At 27.0% G+C, this 19,806-nt stretch overlaps 6 protein-coding genes across 6 annotated transcripts; 4 read left to right on the top strand and 2 right to left on the bottom strand.

The window, feature by feature from the left end:
• Window positions 1–314: 314 nt before the first annotated feature.
• On the bottom strand, window positions 315–719 carry PmUG01_12039400 (conserved Plasmodium protein, unknown function; the record flags this gene model as incomplete). The annotated part of the gene is made up of 1 exon (XM_029006603.1): window positions 315–719. The coding sequence occupies one exon, from the start codon at window positions 717–719 to the stop codon at window positions 315–317; it is 405 nt and encodes a 134-aa protein (XP_028863075.1).
• A 2,140-nt stretch (window positions 720–2,859) lies between these two features.
• On the top strand, window positions 2,860–4,829 carry PmUG01_12039500 (oxidoreductase, putative; the record flags this gene model as incomplete). Its single annotated transcript, XM_029006604.1, has 3 exons — window positions 2,860–2,980; window positions 3,646–4,037; window positions 4,338–4,829. 3 exons carry the CDS (start codon window positions 2,860–2,862, stop codon window positions 4,827–4,829), a joined length of 1,005 nt encoding a protein of 334 aa, XP_028863076.1.
• Window positions 4,830–8,226: 3,397 nt separating this feature from the next.
• On the top strand, window positions 8,227–9,552 carry PmUG01_12039600 (phosphoribosylpyrophosphate synthetase, putative; the record flags this gene model as incomplete). The annotated part of the gene is made up of 1 exon (XM_029006605.1): window positions 8,227–9,552. The coding sequence occupies one exon, from the start codon at window positions 8,227–8,229 to the stop codon at window positions 9,550–9,552; it is 1,326 nt and encodes a 441-aa protein (XP_028863077.1).
• Window positions 9,553–11,798: 2,246 nt separating this feature from the next.
• Window positions 11,799–12,032, top strand: LSM6 (U6 snRNA-associated Sm-like protein LSm6, putative; the record flags this gene model as incomplete). Its single annotated transcript, XM_029006606.1, has 1 exon — window positions 11,799–12,032. One exon carries the CDS (start codon window positions 11,799–11,801, stop codon window positions 12,030–12,032), a length of 234 nt encoding a protein of 77 aa, XP_028863078.1.
• A 913-nt stretch (window positions 12,033–12,945) lies between these two features.
• Window positions 12,946–13,896, bottom strand: LDH (L-lactate dehydrogenase, putative; the record flags this gene model as incomplete). The annotated part of the gene is made up of 1 exon (XM_029006607.1): window positions 12,946–13,896. The coding sequence occupies one exon, from the start codon at window positions 13,894–13,896 to the stop codon at window positions 12,946–12,948; it is 951 nt and encodes a 316-aa protein (XP_028863079.1).
• A 3,531-nt stretch (window positions 13,897–17,427) lies between these two features.
• DHFS-FPGS (dihydrofolate synthase/folylpolyglutamate synthase, putative) lies at window positions 17,428–19,540 on the top strand (the record flags this gene model as incomplete). Its single annotated transcript, XM_029006608.1, has 4 exons — window positions 17,428–18,483; window positions 18,870–19,080; window positions 19,224–19,346; window positions 19,497–19,540. The coding sequence occupies 4 exons, from the start codon at window positions 17,428–17,430 to the stop codon at window positions 19,538–19,540; spliced, it is 1,434 nt and encodes a 477-aa protein (XP_028863080.1).
• Window positions 19,541–19,806: the final 266 nt, after the last annotated feature.

Here is a 19,806-nt window from a genome sequence, read left to right on the forward strand (position 1 = left end):
AACATAAGAGAAGGAGAAAAAGTGGAGTACAAAAATTAAAAACAGATAACAACATATTTTCAAGGAATTGTAAAAAAAAAAAAAATTAAAAAAGAAAAAGGAAAAGGAATTATCATTTCATATTAGAATTGAGCAAGCCTAAAGTGTTTTTCCTTCGCTAGCACGTGCATAGACGTATAAGTGTGCATATATGTATGTGTGTAAGTGCGTACGTAAAGTGCATATATATATGTGTATGTATGCCAGTAAATATGTATATACGTAAGACTGCCCAAATGGTATGAGGACGACCTCGATGAGCCCTTTCGCTGCCGCTATTCCCCTATTTCCTCCTCGAGCATGTGTATTTTCTCGTTTAACAAAGAGATAGCCTTATTGATCGAAGCGTTTTCATTTTTTAAGGAAACTAAAATATTGAACAGTTTAGTGTGTTTCACATTTTGCTCATCAATTCTTTTTCCAATAAGATCATTAACATCTTCAATTTTTTTTGTTATTTCTTCCTTAAATTCATTAAATAAATCTGTAAAATCATACTCATGAATTTCTTCTTTTTTTTTCGATTCTATTAACTCCATTTGTAATTTCATCATTTTTATATTGATCATATGTTCAAGTTCTCTTATCTTCCCCTTAAGACTTTTTTTTTCATCATGTGATGCTTCATTAATTCTGCTAAGCGACACTCCTTCCAACTTGTCGATCAAGTCCTCCTCCATTTTAAAGGAATCATGTATAGTAGCGAAGCGAAGTGGAAGAAGCCAGAGGAGGTGGTAAATATACGCTTAAAATGAAATGCAAACTTTTTTAGCTTTATCCAACTTTACATTTTTCTTTTTTCCCCCACCACCCTTCTAAAATAGCAAGGAGAAATGTACAAGAATGAAATGCAAACAAGGTAAATATGTGTTTGTGTTTATATTTTCTTGTTTGTTTTTTTCTTTTTTTGTTTTTTTTTTTTGTGTTTTTTTTTTTTTTTTTTTTCTTTTTTTGTGTTTTTCTTCTCTTCTTTTTAAAAATAACTAGTAGTTAAATAAACGAAAAAAGGTGGTAAACCTGTAAAAATCAGTAAGTACGCTTCTCTAACTATTTATTTTACAAATAGCAAAGGTATTCTACATAGTTAGGATCTCTACAGATACATCTTTTACATGTATGCACATGCACGTGCATGTACATTCTCATATACATGTATATGTACATGTGCATATACATATATATATATATATATATATATATATATACGTAGCATACTACTATATTACAAATGTGACCCACCATATATATAATATATGCTCTCTACATTAACTTTACTGACTGTGAAGGACAAATATTTTAAAGGAAAAACTGAACAAAAAGTTTTGTCAGAAACTATTTATAATCCTTTCGTGTGCATAAAGGGCTATATCATCTCTGTCTTACAGGGACAGAATAATGAATAAAAAAAAAAATATAATAAATAATAAATAATAAATAATAAAACAAAAAAAACAAAATAAAGCAAAAAAAAAAAGAAAACGAAAATAACAAAATGGCAAAGTAATACATATATACACACATATACATATACATGTTCATATACCCTTATACGCAGGCATACATATGTACCATCCTCCTATATAAAATACTAAAAATAATTCCATTGTTTTATCCTCTTATCCTACTACAAGCAAGGAATTAAATTAACTGTAGCGCATATGATGTATATGACAGTGTAGACAAGTACAAACTTGAGAGAAGACATAGTATAAATTAATAACATTCTTCACCTCATTTTATTTTAGTACCTCCAGCATATTTATTTCTTTTCCTCCACAAATTATTTACACATGCACATATATAGAAACATGCGTACATGAATACATGCAAATATATATGAATAAATAAATAAATAAATAAATAAATATATATATATATATATATATATATATATATATATATATATATATATATATATAATAAATCGATATAGCTTTTTTTTTTTTTTTACAAAAATGTTTTTCATTAGCAAGCTTCCTGCAATTTCGACTCCATCATTTCCTTTGCTCCTTTAATTTATTCCTTTTTTTTTTTATTTTTTTTTTTATTCTACTATATTTTATATTATTCATTTTTGTTTTACTTTTGTTTTCTTTATCTTTTCCTTTATCTTTTCCTTTATCTTTTCCTTTATCTTTTCCTTTATCTTTTCGTTTATCTTTTCGTTTATCTTTTCGTTTATCTTTTCCCTTATCTTTCCCTTTATCCTTCTCTTTATCTTTCTCTTCCTTTTCTTTTGTTTCTAAATTTATCGCTAAAAATACAAAAAATTGAAGCTCTAAATTTCCTATTATCCCGAAGGTATATGTAAAAAAGAAAAAAAGCTATTCTATGAAATATTTATGTAATATATATGCAAAACATTTACTCAAAGCATTTATGTGCAGTGTATACATGTGAATAGAAGTAAAAGTAAAATGTTACTTCAATTCACCTTGATGTAGAACTCTTAGTGTTAATTTTTCTTTTTTTTTTTTTTTTACATAGCGAAAAATATAAGTTGGCATATAATAATTTCGTATTTGTCCTACAATATATATAGTTCAATTATTCTATAATTTGCATTGTAATCCCTTATGAATATATTATAATGAAGCGATACCTACACATGCAAACATAAACGTAGATGTGTATGCATGTGAGTGTATGTCCGTATGTATACATATACCTACACCTCTAAACATATACATCCACCCACACACATGCATAATACCCCTTTTTTTTATACCTCTTTTAAAAGTAAAGATAACTAAAGTATAGTAGCGAGTGCACACTCAATTATTGTGGAAAAGTAAATAACAGGATTTTATTATTCAAACAATGACCTCAGTTAAACATCCAAAGATTAGCGTATTAGGTGCAGGAGATATAGGCTGCGCTTTGGCTCATATGATCTGTGAAAAAAATCTAGGTGATGTCGTTTTGCATGATTTTAGAAAAGGTAATGATACTAAATTTATCGCTTTAATTTGTTTATCATGTTAATTCATTTACCATTTCAATTCATTTACCGCTTTAATTTTGATATTTGAAAAATGATATGACGTGCAAATTGAAAATATGTATCTCTACATTAACATGTTTCTGTATTTATGAACAGTAATGTGCACCGAAATACAAATACTTGCCTATATACACATAGATCCTCATTAACACAGTGCATATTTGAATCCATAACATTTTTAAAAAAAAAGAAATTAATCCTTGTTTCCTTTTTGCTTTTCATTCAAACGTGTAAAACATATATGAAGCTAATATGTAGTTTCAACTGTTTTTTATATGCTTATTTTGTGCTTCTTAATTTTTTGCTTAACTTTTTCTCCGAGGATAAATGCTTGGCCATTTAAGTGAAATCCTATGTATCTCCTTTTTTTCCTAATATATATAAATGCTCTTTATAAAAAAAAAAAAAATAATAATAAATAATAGAAAAAAGGAACGGTGTACTTTAACGAATTTATGTATTAAAGTAAATGACCGTATGTGTATAAACATACATAAATACATTCTTACATACGCATGCATGCCACATGCGTATACGCGTAGACTATTTCTTGCACCATATATATATGAAAAATGTTTACATAAAATTTCTTTCCATTTTAGATTTACCTAAAGGAAGAGCATTAGATATACTGCACACAAGACCACTAAACAGATCTAGAATAAATATATTAGGTACTAATGAAATTACAGATATTAAAGATTCACTAGTTGTAGTAGTAACAATAGAGGTATCAGAACGTGAGTTTGCTGAATTTGATGAAGAAGATATAGAAAAACAAGTTTACACATCTAATGTTAAACTATTAAGGGAAGTATCAAAATCAATTAAGAAACATTGCCCCCAAGCTTTTGTAGTAGTTACTACAAGTCCAGTTGATTGTATGGCAAAGGTTTTACAAGAGAATGCAAATATTCCCTCTCATAAAATATGCGGGATGGCGGGGGTTTTGCACAGCGCACGACTGAGACACAATTTGGCAGAAAAGCTAAGAGTACAACATAGAAAATGATAAAATAGAAAATAGTTAAAATAAAAATTATAAAAAAAAAAAAAAAAAATATAAAAAAAATAATAGTAAAATAAAAAATAAAAAATAAAAAACATATAAAAAAATATAAAACAGGCAATCACTAATTTGGTGAAGAATGAAGGATAAAACTCTAATTTATGTATATATATATATACCCGTACATATATATATGTATCTACATGTATGTGTTGGTGTGCGCATATATCTGTATTCGTACAAACTTCTGCAAAATTAACCATAATTTTTTATTGTTCAACTCAGATAAATCCGGGTGATGTGCAAGGATTTGTAATAGGAGCTCATGGGGATAAAATGGTACCACTGCCAAGGTACTGCTGCGTAAATGGTATTCCATTAAATGATTTTACAAAAAAAGGAGCTATAACAGAAAAAGAAATAAATCAAATTGTTGAAAAGACAAGAAATACCGGTTTAGAATTATTAGAATTATTACCCGAAGGATCAGCATGTTTTGCACCTTCATTAGCTATTGTTGAAATTATTGAAGCTTATTTAAAAGATTTAAAGAGAGTACTCGTATGCTCCGTATTGTTGAATGGTCAGTACGGTCATAAGGGGGTTTTTGCAGGTATCCCTGTTGTTATTGGAGGTAAGGGTATTGAGAAAGTTATTGAGCTAGATTTGAATGCGCAAGAAAAAGAACTTTTTGATGATTCTCTAAAACATATTAGTTATTTATTTGAAAATTATAAACATGAGGCAGTCGTAGATGAAGAAGCCAAACCCAACTGACACATCCAGCTCATATGTTAATGTATATGTATTTTTTTTTTTTTTTTTTTATTTAGATCATTCTTTTTTTTTACATACATACATACATATATATATATATATATATATAAATGTGTGTGTGAGTATTTCTTAGCTATGTGCTGTCTTTATTATTCATTATAAGAGCGTATATATGTATATATATATACGTATACATATATATATTTTTACTTGCCCATCCACAAGCATACCTCACATGTACATATATATATATATATATATGCGCTCCGCAAATTTTTTAATTACAAAAAAAAAGGTGGAAAGGATTATTTTTAATGCCTCCTGAGAATAACAATAAAAATATAAAAAAGATGTTACTACGTAGATATATATTCATACTCACGATAAATTATAATATTTATTTTTATACTTTTTTTACAACAAAAATAATTATTTTATGTTAAACAAAACAAAAGAATAAAAAAAAAAAATAAAATAAAAAAAAAAAAGCAGTCTCCTTTTATAGTTAAAATAATACATTATAGTAATAGTGTATTCTTGTGTTGTATTTTCAAAGAAAAATTAAGGCAAAAAATATCCAGTTTATTATAATAGATAGTCGAGAATTTTTACGTTCTAAAAAACTCATTTTTCGTTATTTTAGCCCATTTAGCCACAAAAATGTGTACAAATTTAAGCATGTATATATGTATGTGTGCGATTGTATGTAGTCAACTTTTTGATGGTTGTATTCCACTGAAAAAAAAAAAAAAAAATTCTGACCCGTTCATATTTTTTTTAGAAATGTTTCACAAACATTAAAAATAATCTCCTATTTGTTTAAATAATCTCATGAACGGGTCATACGAACTTTTGAAAAATAGAAAATGATGCTGTTGACGAGCACATAAGAAAAGAGGCGTTGATGGGGCATAAAAAAAAAAAAAATAATAATAAAATAAAATGAAAAAAAGAATCACTTTAGTAACATTAATGGTGTGGAGAGAAACATAATAATTTTAACGAAATACTTGAACAGTCAGTAACCTTGTTGAAATCTTAGCAATTCAGGTAAAAGACCAATACAAATATCATTCTATATATATGTACATGTATCTATTTATTTCGCTATCATAATTTTCAGTTTTAATATAAATTTTATTTCAATCGTACTATTTTGGGTTGACATTATGTGATATATAACAAAACAAAGGGATATATGGAGGTCTTCTTTTTTATTTTTTTTTTTTTTTGAAAAATAACGAAAGCTATATTAATCTTTGTCTTTCTGCATTTTATTTTTTGCTTGCTTGTTCATATTAAATATATTCTTTTAATAATACCTTTTCACATCAAAATGCCTCTATAAACATGTGCTCACTTCACTACATATATAGAGATGTTATGTAATGCGGATTTTGAATAAATGAAAGGAGTACATGTACGAAAGAATGGAAAAAAAAAAAAAAAAGATAGAGATGGAAAAGGCAAAGATTAAAGAGAAAAAGAAAAAGAAAAAGAAAATGTAAAAGAAAGAGAAGGGTAAAGTAAATATGTAAAAGAAGGAGAACGACAAAATAAAAAAGAAAAAAAGAAACACTTAAATAGCTTTTCCGAAAAAGTTAATAAACTTGTAAATATACGAAAATTCATCTTTTAACTATAACTTAAGTAGACCTAACTTAAGAGCTATCTTACACTTTTACAGTAAATATATAAAGTACATTCAAATGAGATGCTTTATCTTGAATTATTTCGAGTTATACTCTCAAACAAGTGTAAACTTATTACTGTTTTGGCAAATCCCCGCACTCTATATACATATATAATACACACATACATATATATTACATACACGCATACATATATAATATATTCATACGTACATATATAATACATACATATGTACATATATAATACATACATACGTACATATATAATACATACATACGTACATATATAATACATACATACGTACATATATAATACATACATACGTACATATATAATACATACATACGTACATATATAATACATACATACGTACATATAAAATACATACATACGTACATATATAATACATAATTAATCACCCAAAGGCGAAATATAAGATTAAACACATTTAAAGAAAATTAGAAGCCTACTTTTCCCTGTGTAGTTTTTTTTTATCATTCCTGCCATATGTATCTTAAAGTTCACTAATAGCTTTTGTAATTTTTATGCATAAAATAACTATTAAACTATTTCTTCTTGTAATTTCTTTAAAAATAATATATTAACGAAAAAAAAAAAGGAAAATATATATCTACAAGAAGGTAAACTAAAAGTTTAATTGGTTTATTTTTCTATATATAATAATTTTTTCCTACTTTTTCTTTACTTTCTGATGTTTTTTTTTTTTTTTTTTTTTTTTGTTCTTCTACATCTATTTATACTTCTACTGCTTCTTTCCTTTCCAATTTTTTCATTTTTCCTTGTAGTCAGATAATGACTATTAATTTTATTTGAAAAACTAAATCGTATCTTATGCTAAATACATGACATCTTTTTCAACATCCCGCTTTTGATTTTTTTTTTTTTTTTTTTTCTCTCATGTACAGTACATAATTACATGTATTATATGTAAAAATAAGGGGATGCATTTCACAAGTTTGCCACGAATTGATTAATTTCGTTTTGTTTCCTCGCTTTTACACTAAATCTTTTTTTCGCTTCATTTTTTCGCTTCATATGTTCGCTTCATTTTTTCTGTTCATATGTTCGCTTCATTTTTTCGCTTCATATGTTCGCTTCATTTTTTCGCTTCATATGTTCGCTTCATTTTTTCGCTTCATATGTTCGCTTCATTTTTTCGCTTCATATGTTCGCTTCATTTTTTCGCTTCATTTGTTCGCTTCGTTTTTTCGCCTTTTCCCCTTCTCATTTCTTCGCGTCCTCGCCTTCCCATCTTTTCATATCATACGCTACATTTTTTATTTTTTCCCATTATCTTTTTTATTTTTAGCCTTTTTTTTTTTTTATTTCACAACTCTATATAAAATATAAGGCTAAAACTCCTATCATCTTCCAAATTTTTGTATTTCCTTTTTAGATTTTTCTCGCTTGAAAGTATTTATAAGGGGCACATAGAACAGCATACATACAGATATGCATATACGAACATATATACATGCACAATACATATACACATACATATATATATATATATATATATATATATATATATATATATATATATATATATATATATATATATATATGTATATGTATACATATGCACGTAAGTGTTTGTAGTTGTACAAGCGCATACATAAAACGCTCCGTCACCCCCCGTCCAGCAATTCCATTTGCGTATATTTTATATGCTTTTTTTTTTTCTAGTCAAACTTGACGTATTATTACCCTTTTTATTACCTGCATGAATAAAATGAATTTTGTCTTACCAAATAGATATATATCAAAGTGGTTTAAGAAAAGAAATAATTTTGAGAAAGAAAAGAATGGCATTAGTAAGTTATTGACCTTAATACTAAGTGGTGGTAGTTCTGCTACTGCTGCTGCTGTTGGATGGTGTTTTTTGAAAGATGAAGAGAATAGAAGCAAGCTTCGGTTAGATTGTAGGGATTTAAAAAAGAGCATATATAGTATGTTATATAATGTTAGTAATAATAATAAAAATATTTTTTTTGAGAATAGTGTTTATTGTGATAATTCGAAAAAGAATTTTCAACATCCATTATGGAGATCAGAGGAGAAGAGACCTATTGAGAAAATGGAAAATGCAATATTATTTAGTGGTTCATCAAATCCTTTATTAAGTAAAAATATAGCTGACCATTTAGGTACAAATTTAGGAAAAGTAAACTTAAAAAGATTTGCCGATGGGGAAGTGTCAATGCAATTTATAGACAGTATAAGAGGAAAGGATGTATATATCATACAACCAACCTGTCCACCAGTAAATGAAAATTTAATTGAATTATTGCTGATGATATCGACATGTAGAAGAGCATCAGCAAAAAAGATTACTGCTGTTATTCCATATTATGGTTATGCTAGACAGGATAGAAAATTAAGTTCAAGAGTACCCATATCCGCAGCTGATGTAGCAAGAATGATAGAAGCTATGGGTGTTGACAGAGTAGTAGCTATTGATTTACATTCTGGACAAATTCAAGGTTTTTTTGGACCTAGAGTACCTGTAGATAATTTAGAAGCACAAATAATTGGTTTAGATTATTTTACAAAAAAAGATTTATATAAACCTGTTATTGTTTCACCAGATGCTGGAGGAGTTTATAGAGCAAGGAAATTTCAAGATGGTTTAAATCATAGAGGTATAAGTGATTGTGGTATTGCTATGTTAATAAAACAAAGAACAAAACCAAATGAAATTGAAAAAATGGATTTAGTAGGTAATGTTTATGATTCAGATGTTATTATTGTTGATGATATGATTGATACATCTGGTACATTATGTGAAGCAGCAAAACAATTAAAAAAACACGGAGCTAGAAGAGTTTTTGCCTTTGCTACTCATGGACTTTTTTCAGGACTAGCTATTGATAGAATTGAAAACTCTCCATTAGAGGAAGTTATTGTTACTGATACGGTTAAGGCGAACAAAAATATTGATAATTGCAAGAAGATAACCAAACTAAGCGTTTCTGTGCTCGTTGCTGACGCTATTAGGAGAATTCACCAGAAGGAATCTTTGAACGACCTTTTTAACATAAAGGGGTAGATGTGTATGCAAGTGTGCGGGTGTGCGTGAATGTGCGTAGCATACCATTTTGATACAAAACAGTACTTTATAAACATTTATCAGAAAAATGGCAGCCTACTTTCTACAGCACTCGCGAATGAAGTACCACATGTTGGCAGGTGTAAACCATATGCGTATATATATACGTATGTGTATACACCTAAACACTAATATATCCCAGCGTATACATACATATTTACATGCAAATGTGTACATATTATGTACACGAACCTTTATTTTCTTGTGAAAATAAGCACTACATACACGTTATGCTTATTCTTATAATGTCAACTTTTTTTAAGAATATTAAAATTTTATTACCTTCTGGAATTTTCGTATGTTTGTTTTTAAAGGGAAAAGCTTAAATGATGGTACCATACTGATAAAAAAAAGCATACACCCACAGTTTACATGCGCAAGTATGTGATTATTAACATATGTGCAGAATGGGGAAAAGGAAAAAGATAATAATAAAAAGTAATAAAAAACAAAAACAAAAACAAAATAAACGTAAAAATAAACACAAATTGAAGCTTTTAAATTTTAAAAAACAAACAACAGTGTTTGCCAGTCATTGATCTTTTCTCTTTTTGATATTTTTAGTTATTTCTTATACACCTGCGTATATCTTTCAAAAGAACAAACATATATGTTCCATTAATTGCCTAAGCTTCTTTTATTTTATTTTTATTTTATTTTTATTTTATTTTTATTTTATTTTATTTTTTTTTTTGCGAAATTAGCAGAAGATTTAATATGTGAAAAAAAAAATAATAATAAACCAAAAAACATACAAAACTAAATAAAAACGTTTATTTGTTAATCCTATGCAAAACAACACCACAATTAACGACTGATTTGATTTAGTTTTCTATTTTTCTTATGTATCATAAAATTATTATTTTTCAAGTTTAAAGTTTTATCTTCTACTATTCTTCTACAAGTTGAGTTTTTTTTCCTGAACAAGTCATATATTTTTTTTTTTTCTTGCTGTTCAGGATATTCTTTCCGCATTTCGCTAAAATAATGTGATGATTATGCATGCGGTTTGTTCCAAATTTTAGTAGTTATTTCATAGGTCACATTGAGTGGAATTACATTTAAGTAGCAATTTATTATACGCATATATATATATATGTTCATATTTATGCATATAAATATGAACATATATTTGTGCTTGTGAGGTTCTTTTTTATTTAAAATATATTTACAAGTAGTGATCAACCATCTACCCCATTTTACTGAATGACTTTTTTCTCTCTATACAAAACTGTTGTGGAAACGATAAAAAGAGATAAGCACTTTTGAAAAGAAAAGGTATACTCCTTTTTTTTATTTTATTTTTTTTTCTATGTAATAAACAAAATATTTAATTATTTGATTATTTAAATTATACATGCTCCTAAAATTAGCAAACAGTTCTTTGAGTTATTTGTAGTTAATCATTTTTTTGGAATATAAAAATTCGCAAACACACTGTACGTATATTTTTACGTGCATATATATAAGTATATACATACATGTACATACATATACGTACATATACATATATATGCATATGTATAAATATAAGTATAAATGTTTATACATATAAATACATACATACGTACGAAATATGTTATGATATTTATATCCCATTATGGTTTTCAGTTTTTTATGGAAAAGCGATAAAAAGGAATATTTTAAAATTCTCACATTGCATAATTTTTTTTTTTTTTTTTACATAGTAGATATTAGCCCCATAATTCAATAATTCACATTCGTCCATAAAGCAGGAGCAGGTGTTAACAAGTATATGCATATATATGTATATGTGTGCATGTATCTGTTTGTACATAAATGGATATACAATTATATATGCGTACATTATCGAGACAAAACGCAAACAGTGCAGTGTGAAAGGTCATGTCGAATTAGTCTTAAAAAATTATTACAGATTTTACAGCTTATGGGTTTATTAAGTTCATCGTACGAAATCATTTGAGCGTATTGTACGTAAATATAAATAGATATATATATATGAATAGATATATATATATATATGAATAGATATATATATATATGTGACACTAATATAGATACGTAGGACTGCTTTATACACGTGACTCTGCTATATATACATAGGATCGCCATACTTACATAGAAGTAATATATATACGTGGGACTAATAAAATATATGTATACATATATATGTGTGTAGTACTGTTAAGGGCTGCCATAAAAAGATGAGCTCCAATTCACCTAAAGATTTTGTTGAAAGCTTGAAAGGACGAGCAGTAATAGTTAGACTAAACAACGGGACGGATTACAAAGGAATACTAGCTTGCTTAGATGAACGCATGAATGTTGCGCTGGAACAGACGGAAGAATATTTCGAAGGAGAATTAATTGAAAAATATAACGATGCTTTTATTAGGGGTAATAATGTATTTTACATAAGAGCAATTGAAGATGAGTAGTAATGATATATATATATATATATATATATATATATATATATATATATATAATATATATGTAACCGTTTTATTTGTTTAAAATGGGTATTATGTGTTTAACTTTTTTTTATTTTTTTTTATTTTGATGTGCAAATGTTTTTAATGTATAATTTTGTTTGCATCGCGTTTGTAAGACTTTAACTCAGCCATATTTTGAGCGAACGTTTTTTTAAAAATCATAACTTCATTTGTGAGAGAAAAAATGGGGAAGCGCAAATGTAATGAACTGATAAGGATGTGAACGAATTTCCCCTAAAATTTGCATGCAAGTGCAAGCTCATGCACATACACATATACATGTACTTATACGTATAAGGCGCTGCTCCCCTTTCCTATTAGTAACATTCATTAAACGTTTTTTCTCGGTTTAAATTTTATTAATCGTTCTTAATTATATGTCTATTATAAGGACAAGAAAAAAATAGCACGTTTTAAAATACATAATCTTATTTAAAAAAAAAAAAAAAAAAAAATCATTTAAAAATTTAATTACATGGTAATATTTAAATGGCAATAAATAAACGGCAAAAATTGGGGGAACACACACAAACACACACACATACACACATTCCATGTTAAGATAAAAATGAAAAATATATATATGCATTTTTTTCTTCTTCATATCTGCGCTGTTTGTCTCTCTTATATTCGCCTGGTATTCTGTGTACGCCTATGAGATATGAGACTTGCTCCTGGCGCTAATTATCGCACTTAATATATGTACATGTATAATAGTACACATATACACATACATATATATATACAAATATACACATATTTACATACGAAAGAACACACATGCACACCTCTTGAGCCGTAATACTCCCCTCTTTAACTTTAAAAAAAAAAAAAAAAGGTCAGGGAAAAAAAAAATTTACACTAAAGCCTTCATTCTCTTCGTTTCAGCAATAGCTTCATCAAATTTTTTTTTCTCTTCACTGTTTAACTGTAACTCGATAACCTGTTCAACACCATTGGCTCCTAAAACAAGGGGTGTACCTCCAAAAATATCACTGTGTCCATATTGTCCTTCTAATAAAGTAGAACATATTAATACTTTTTTTAAGTCTTTTATATATGATTCAGCCATTTCAATAATAGCAGCAGCTGGAGCAACATATGGTGAAGCATGTAAGTTAACAATTTCCAGTGCTGTATTTACAGTCCTATCAAATATGGCATCCAATTCAGCATCGGTAATTTTTTTATTATTAATAAATTCTTGTAATGGAATACCACCAACAGTTATGTATCTTTTCAAAGGAACCATTTTATTACCATGTGCAGCAACAATAAGTGCATTTACATCTCTTGGACAAACATTTAATTTTTGTGATATATAATATTTAAGCCTAGATGTATCTAGAACACCTCCTAAACCTACAATTTTATTTTTTGGTACACCTGAATGTTTATGTAACAGCTGCACCATTACATCAACTGGGTTTGTAACAACTATTATAAAAGCATTTGGACAATAATTTTTTACATGACCACCTATTTCTATCATAATTTTGTTGTTCAATGGTAGTAAATCATCTCTATTCCATTCCTTATCACTCTTTCCTGGAACCTTTGTAAATCCTGCTGTTACTATTACTACATCTGCACCTTTTAAATCTTCATATGAATTTGATCCTGTCACTTTGCAATTTGAATAAGCCATTACATTCATATGAGATGTATCTAATGCTTTTCCATAGGGCATGTTCTTAACAATGTCAAACATAACAACATCTCCTAAGTTCTTCTGAACAATTAATGTGGCCATAACACCTCCAATCATACCTGAACCGACTAGAACAATTTTTGTTTTGGGTGCCATCTTTCAAAATGAGCAGCTACTGGGAATGGGCGGCTGTAAAGTAAGATGATACAAAAAAAGGGGAATATATGAGTAATTATTCGAAGGCGCTTTTGTATACATTGTGCCTATGGACAAGTGCTTATATGGGTTTATTTAAGTGTACGTATTTTTATAAATTCGGGCCCGCAGGTATTCAAACAGATAATATATATATATTATATATATATGTATATATATTATATATATATGTATATATATTATATATATATATATACACACATATACATGTAATTGATCGCAGGTAAGCATTGAAGTAAAGATGTTCATGTTACTTACGTGATAATGCAAAAAAAAAAAAAAAAAAAAAAAAAAAAACTCGAAAAGAGTATATATTTGATGATCAATGGATAAGGGAATATCCTCTAAAATATGTGCAAAATTTTTCGCATCAAAAAATGGCAGTAAGAAATTATGCTCCTTAATATGAAGTTAACTGAAATCAAAAATAAAAAGCAAAGGGCCCATTAGCACTATTACTTATAAATATACTTCTCTTTGTTAATATCACAATGGGGTAATATGTAGAATATAAAATAGCTATTTTTTCGTGTTTGCATATATTATGTATGTATATATATATGTATGTATTTATATATGTATGTATTTATATATGTATGTATTTATATATGTATGTATTTATATATGTATGTATTTATATATGTATGTATTTATATATGTATGTATTTATATATGTATGTATTTATATATGTATGTTCTTACATATAAATTTTATTTAAATTTTTAAGGATGAATTGCGTTATTACTTAAAAGTTTTTCGGAAGATGTTTAACACAGGATTTTTAAAATTCAAAAAAGGGAAAAATGTTCAGATGAAAAAATTAGTTGATATTTTTTTTTTGAATTAATTTTTTTTTTTTAAAAATATTAAATATATAAATATACATGCTTACTTAATTATACATACATAATTACATAAATACATTACAATCAATTATGCACATATGATTATTTGCTTGCAGATGGTATCTTAATTATGAATTTATACTATGAGGATATATGTACTATTTTATCACTTGCATGCAATTGTTTTTTTTTTTTTTTTTTTTGCTCGAAGGGTAATGAAGAGCAAACTTTTTTGGCTTGCCTTACTACTCTTATATAATATATACAATATATGGTACAATTCAATTTTTATATATTACTTATTAATGTACCATTTTATAGAAGTTATCACACCTTAAACTGCGAAATAACTTAGTAAAAGTTATAGAAGTGCAGTTTTACTGTTCCACTTCGGACCGAGGAAATGAAAAAAAGAGTAGAAAATTATTATAAAAATAAAATATAAGGATAAAAATAAAAATAAGAATAAAAATAAGAATAAAAATAAGAATAAAAATAAGAATAAAAATAAGAATAAAAATAAAAATAAATTCTAAAGGTTCACTATTTTTTTTCAAAATTTTCATATCATCCTTTTGTCGTTTTTATTCTGTTACTATTGAATGCAAGTTCACATAAATAGAATAACCTGCGCTACTTTTTCTTATTTTTATTTTTTTTTTTTTATACATCTCACTATTGTGGGACCCCGTCTCCACGTTTTGTACTTAGATATATATATATGTATATTTATGTATTTATGTATATTTATGTATTTATGTATATTTATGTATTTATGTATATTTATGTATTTATGTATATTTATGTATTTATGTATATTTATGTATTTATGTATATTTATGTATTTATGTATATTTATGTATATGTATGTATTATTTATGTATTTATGTATATTTATGTATTTATGTATATTATGTATTTATGTATATTATGTATATGTATATTTATGTGTATATGTATATTTATGTATATATGTATATTTATGTTATATGTATATTTATGTGTATATGTATATTTAGTGTATATGTATATTTATGTGTATATGTATATTTATGTGTATATGTATATTTATGTGTATATGTATATATTATGTATATATGTATATTTATGTATATATGTATATTTATGTATACATATCTACATGAATGCTACCTGCGTATGTTCACAAAATGGTACTACTTTTTTATACTTTTCGACACTAAAAAATAGTGAAATACTCTTTTCGTCAGTTACGCACATTTCAGTGGCATATATATGATGTACTGGAATAGCAAAAAAAAAAAAAAATAATAATAATAAAATACGTTTCTGTAATAAGAACTATGTACAATAAAATTAAATTTACGTCGACAGGTTTGCAGTGCAGTTTTGGTAAGTTGTACAAGGATATCTACATAAATGTATATTTTAGCACATATATTTAATATATAAGTATGTATATAGGTATTTATGTGTGCGCCCATGCCCTGTGTATATCATAAACATATGTACTCATATGTTCCTCGTTGCATAACACTGTAAGAGCAAATTAAAACACTTTTCATACGTCAAAATAGAAATATAAAGAGCGTGCTCTAAATTAGGGGATGTTTGACTTATCACCCGCTTAAGTTACATTTTGAAAAATAAAAAGGCGAAAAACGAAAAAAAGAAGAGGCGAAAAAGCAAAAAAGTAAAAAAACCCAAATCATATTTCCACTGTGTAAATTTTTTTCATAAGACGTTATGTTCCTCATTTTCAGAAACAACTTATAAATATATATCTCTCTTTGTATAGTTTTTTTTTTTTTTTTAAATATTCATCATTTTTTTGCGTCATTTAAAAAAAAAGCTAGAAAACAAAAAAATTTTATAAAAAATGTTAAACAGTAGAAATTTTTAGTATTAAGCTACATAAGGTTAGTCAACATGGAAATTTTGTCGCTCTTTCGAATTATATAAGATAAAGAAAGATAGATATAAAGATAAAAAAAAAAAAAAAAGGAAAACAATAAAAAAACGGTTACATCGCTTATTAACTGTAAAAATATATTTATGCAATTAAAAGGTTTAGAAGGACACGTTACAACAAGGTTTATGTAGAGTTCATTAAGGCGCTAAATTGTTTCCATAAATTTTGTAGTACGCCTCTACTATAGCTGCAGTGCGAAGTAATTAATTTTATTTTTTCATTTTTATTTTTCTTTTTTCATTTTCTTTTTCCTTTTTCATTTTCTTTTTCCTTTTTCATTTTCTTTTTCCTTTTTCATTTTCTTTTTCCTTTTTCATTTTCTTTTTCCTTTTTCATTTTCTTTTTCCTTTTTCATTTTCTTTCTCGTTTTTCATTTCCTTTTTCTTTTTTTATTTTCTTTTTCTTTTTTCATTTTCTTTCTCGTTTTTCATTTTCTTTTTCTTTTTTTATTTTCTTTTTCTTTTTTCATTTTCGTTTTTCTTTTTTCTTTTTTTTTTTCTGGCACATTCATTTGTATTAATTAACTGATGAGAACTTCAGTCAGGTACACACTGTTCAAACGCGCCTAACTGGTCAGAAATGTCTGGCACTTCAAGCTATTGTGATCAGTCAAATATTTAAAATCCTTTCGAAATAATATACATTTACCCCAACTTCACTGTGCGTTTTGAAACATGGGGGAGGAGATAAAAAGTTATGAGGAATGCTTAGACAAATTATATAAAACTCATGCAATGAAATTAGGACTTGATAGCATGAAACAGATGAGCGAGTCGTTTAACAATCCTACTGAAAATTACAAAACTGTGCACGTTGCAGGTACTAATGGAAAGGGGTCAGTATGCTATAAAATTTATTCATGTCTGAAGTTGAGAAAATTTAAGGTAGGAATATATTCTTCTCCTCATATATTTTCACTAAGAGAAAGAATAATAGTAGATGACGAACCGATAAACGAGGAGGATTTAATATGTTTAGTTAACCAAGTATTTAAAAAAATTAAAGAAATAAATATATATCCATCCTTCTTTGAAATTATTTCACTAGTTGCCTTTTTACACTTTTCAAATAAAAAAGTTGACTATGCAATAATAGAAACAGGGATAGGTGGAAGATTAGATGCTACAAATATTTTGAAAAGTCCTGAACTGATCATAATAACTTCCATAGGTTATGACCATGTGCATATATTAGGATCCGAGCTTAAAGATATATGTAATGAAAAAATAGGTATATTTAAGAAAAATGCAAATGTAGTTATAGGACCATCTGTTTCTATATATAAAAATGTTTTTCAAAAAGCAAAAGAATTAAACTGCACTATTAATGTAGTGCCACCAGAACCAAGAGGAGAAACATACAATGAAGAAAATTCTAGAATAGCTATGGAAGCATTAAAATTGTTAAAGATAAATATAGACAATTTTTTAAAGTCAGTTATACATATTAAACCACCACTACGAAAACAATATTTAGCTGAGGAGCAAATGCAGCATGTAAAAAAGAAATTCATGTCTACAAATTTCCTACAACAAAATAATGATTATTCTTTATATCCTCATGCTGTTATACTAGATGTTGGACATAATGAAACCGCCATTGATAGATTGTGTCGAGATATTAACATCTTTCATAAAGGAAAATTAATTAGAGCATGTATATCTATAACGAAGCCACGAAGTTTAAATATATTCCAACCCTTAATTGCGCAGTTTCCGCATGTATTGAAGGTAGTTCTTATTTATTTATAAATTTATATATTTATTTAGTTATATATGTATTTACTTATATATGTATTTATTTATATATATTTATGCTTACTTACTTATATATGTATTTATTTATTTTTTTTTTTCCCCCTATCCTCTCCTAAAATAAAAAATACGGAGTTATCTATATAATTACTGCTCAGTGTTTTTTTAAATTTTACGTAGTTCTTGGCTGCTTTGATTTTGTACACACACCCACATAAGTACACATGTTTCGATAAAAGCGTAATATTAATATGTTTTTTCTCTTATTATTCGTTTATTGTTAACAATTCACTATTTGCTGAACAATTGTCCATCTTGTACTCATTTTTTTTTTCCATTTTTTCCCGCATTCTGAATGATAGGATATTTTTTACTTACCGTCCTTGAATGAACGGACATACGATTTTGAAGAGTTAGTAGAAATGATAAACTGGGATAATCGCATAAAGGATGAATTAAAGGAACATGTTTTAAGTGGAGCAAAAAAGGTGAAACAGTGGTTGAGGATCCATAGAGGGGAGAGTGCAGATGACCCAACTAACCCAAACAACGCGGACAATTTGTATAAAAGGGGTACACTATACATGCCTACAAATGTATGTCCACACATACATACATACATATACATACGTATATATATATATATACATATGCGTACTTGTTTATATATGTTTAACTTGCATTTGAAAAAAAATTTTATTCCCTTTTTTGTATAGGTACCATTCCGGTAATTGTGAAAAACGCCTTTCTGGAATGTTGCAAAGACAATTCAATTTTGCTAATTTGTGGAACTTTTTTTATTTTTGATGAAGTTTTAAATTCGTTTGATATATACTCAGGTATGATGAGGAAAAGATTAAAGGAGAACATCTGAGCGTTCTTACTCATAAGGCGTGAAAAATGAAAATATAAATTTATTTGCATGTACATGCAAATGTGTAATTTATATATGTATATATGTATTTTTTTTTTTTTTTTTCCTGACCTAGACATGCAAGATACAATTTTTATGAACGAACCATCAACAATTTAAAGCTAGTAAAAAAAAAAAATATATTCATGTGCATTTTAGGAGGATGGGAGAAAGAAAACAGACTTATTAGGAATACACAAAAGTGGATATATAATTAGTTGTAAACGGATGTAAGTACCTGGAAATACACATAAAAAATAAAGTCAAAAAAGTAAAGTAGGAATATATTTTATTAGCACTGAAAATGCTATGCCAAGGAATCAAGGAATGACGGATGTAGAACTTTTTTAATTGCCCCACATAAAATGCATGAACAGAAATAAAAG

The sequence above is a fragment of the Plasmodium malariae genome, assembly GCF_900090045.1.
Source record: "Plasmodium malariae genome assembly, chromosome: 12".
Classification (NCBI taxonomy): Eukaryota; Apicomplexa; class Aconoidasida; order Haemosporida; family Plasmodiidae; genus Plasmodium; species Plasmodium malariae.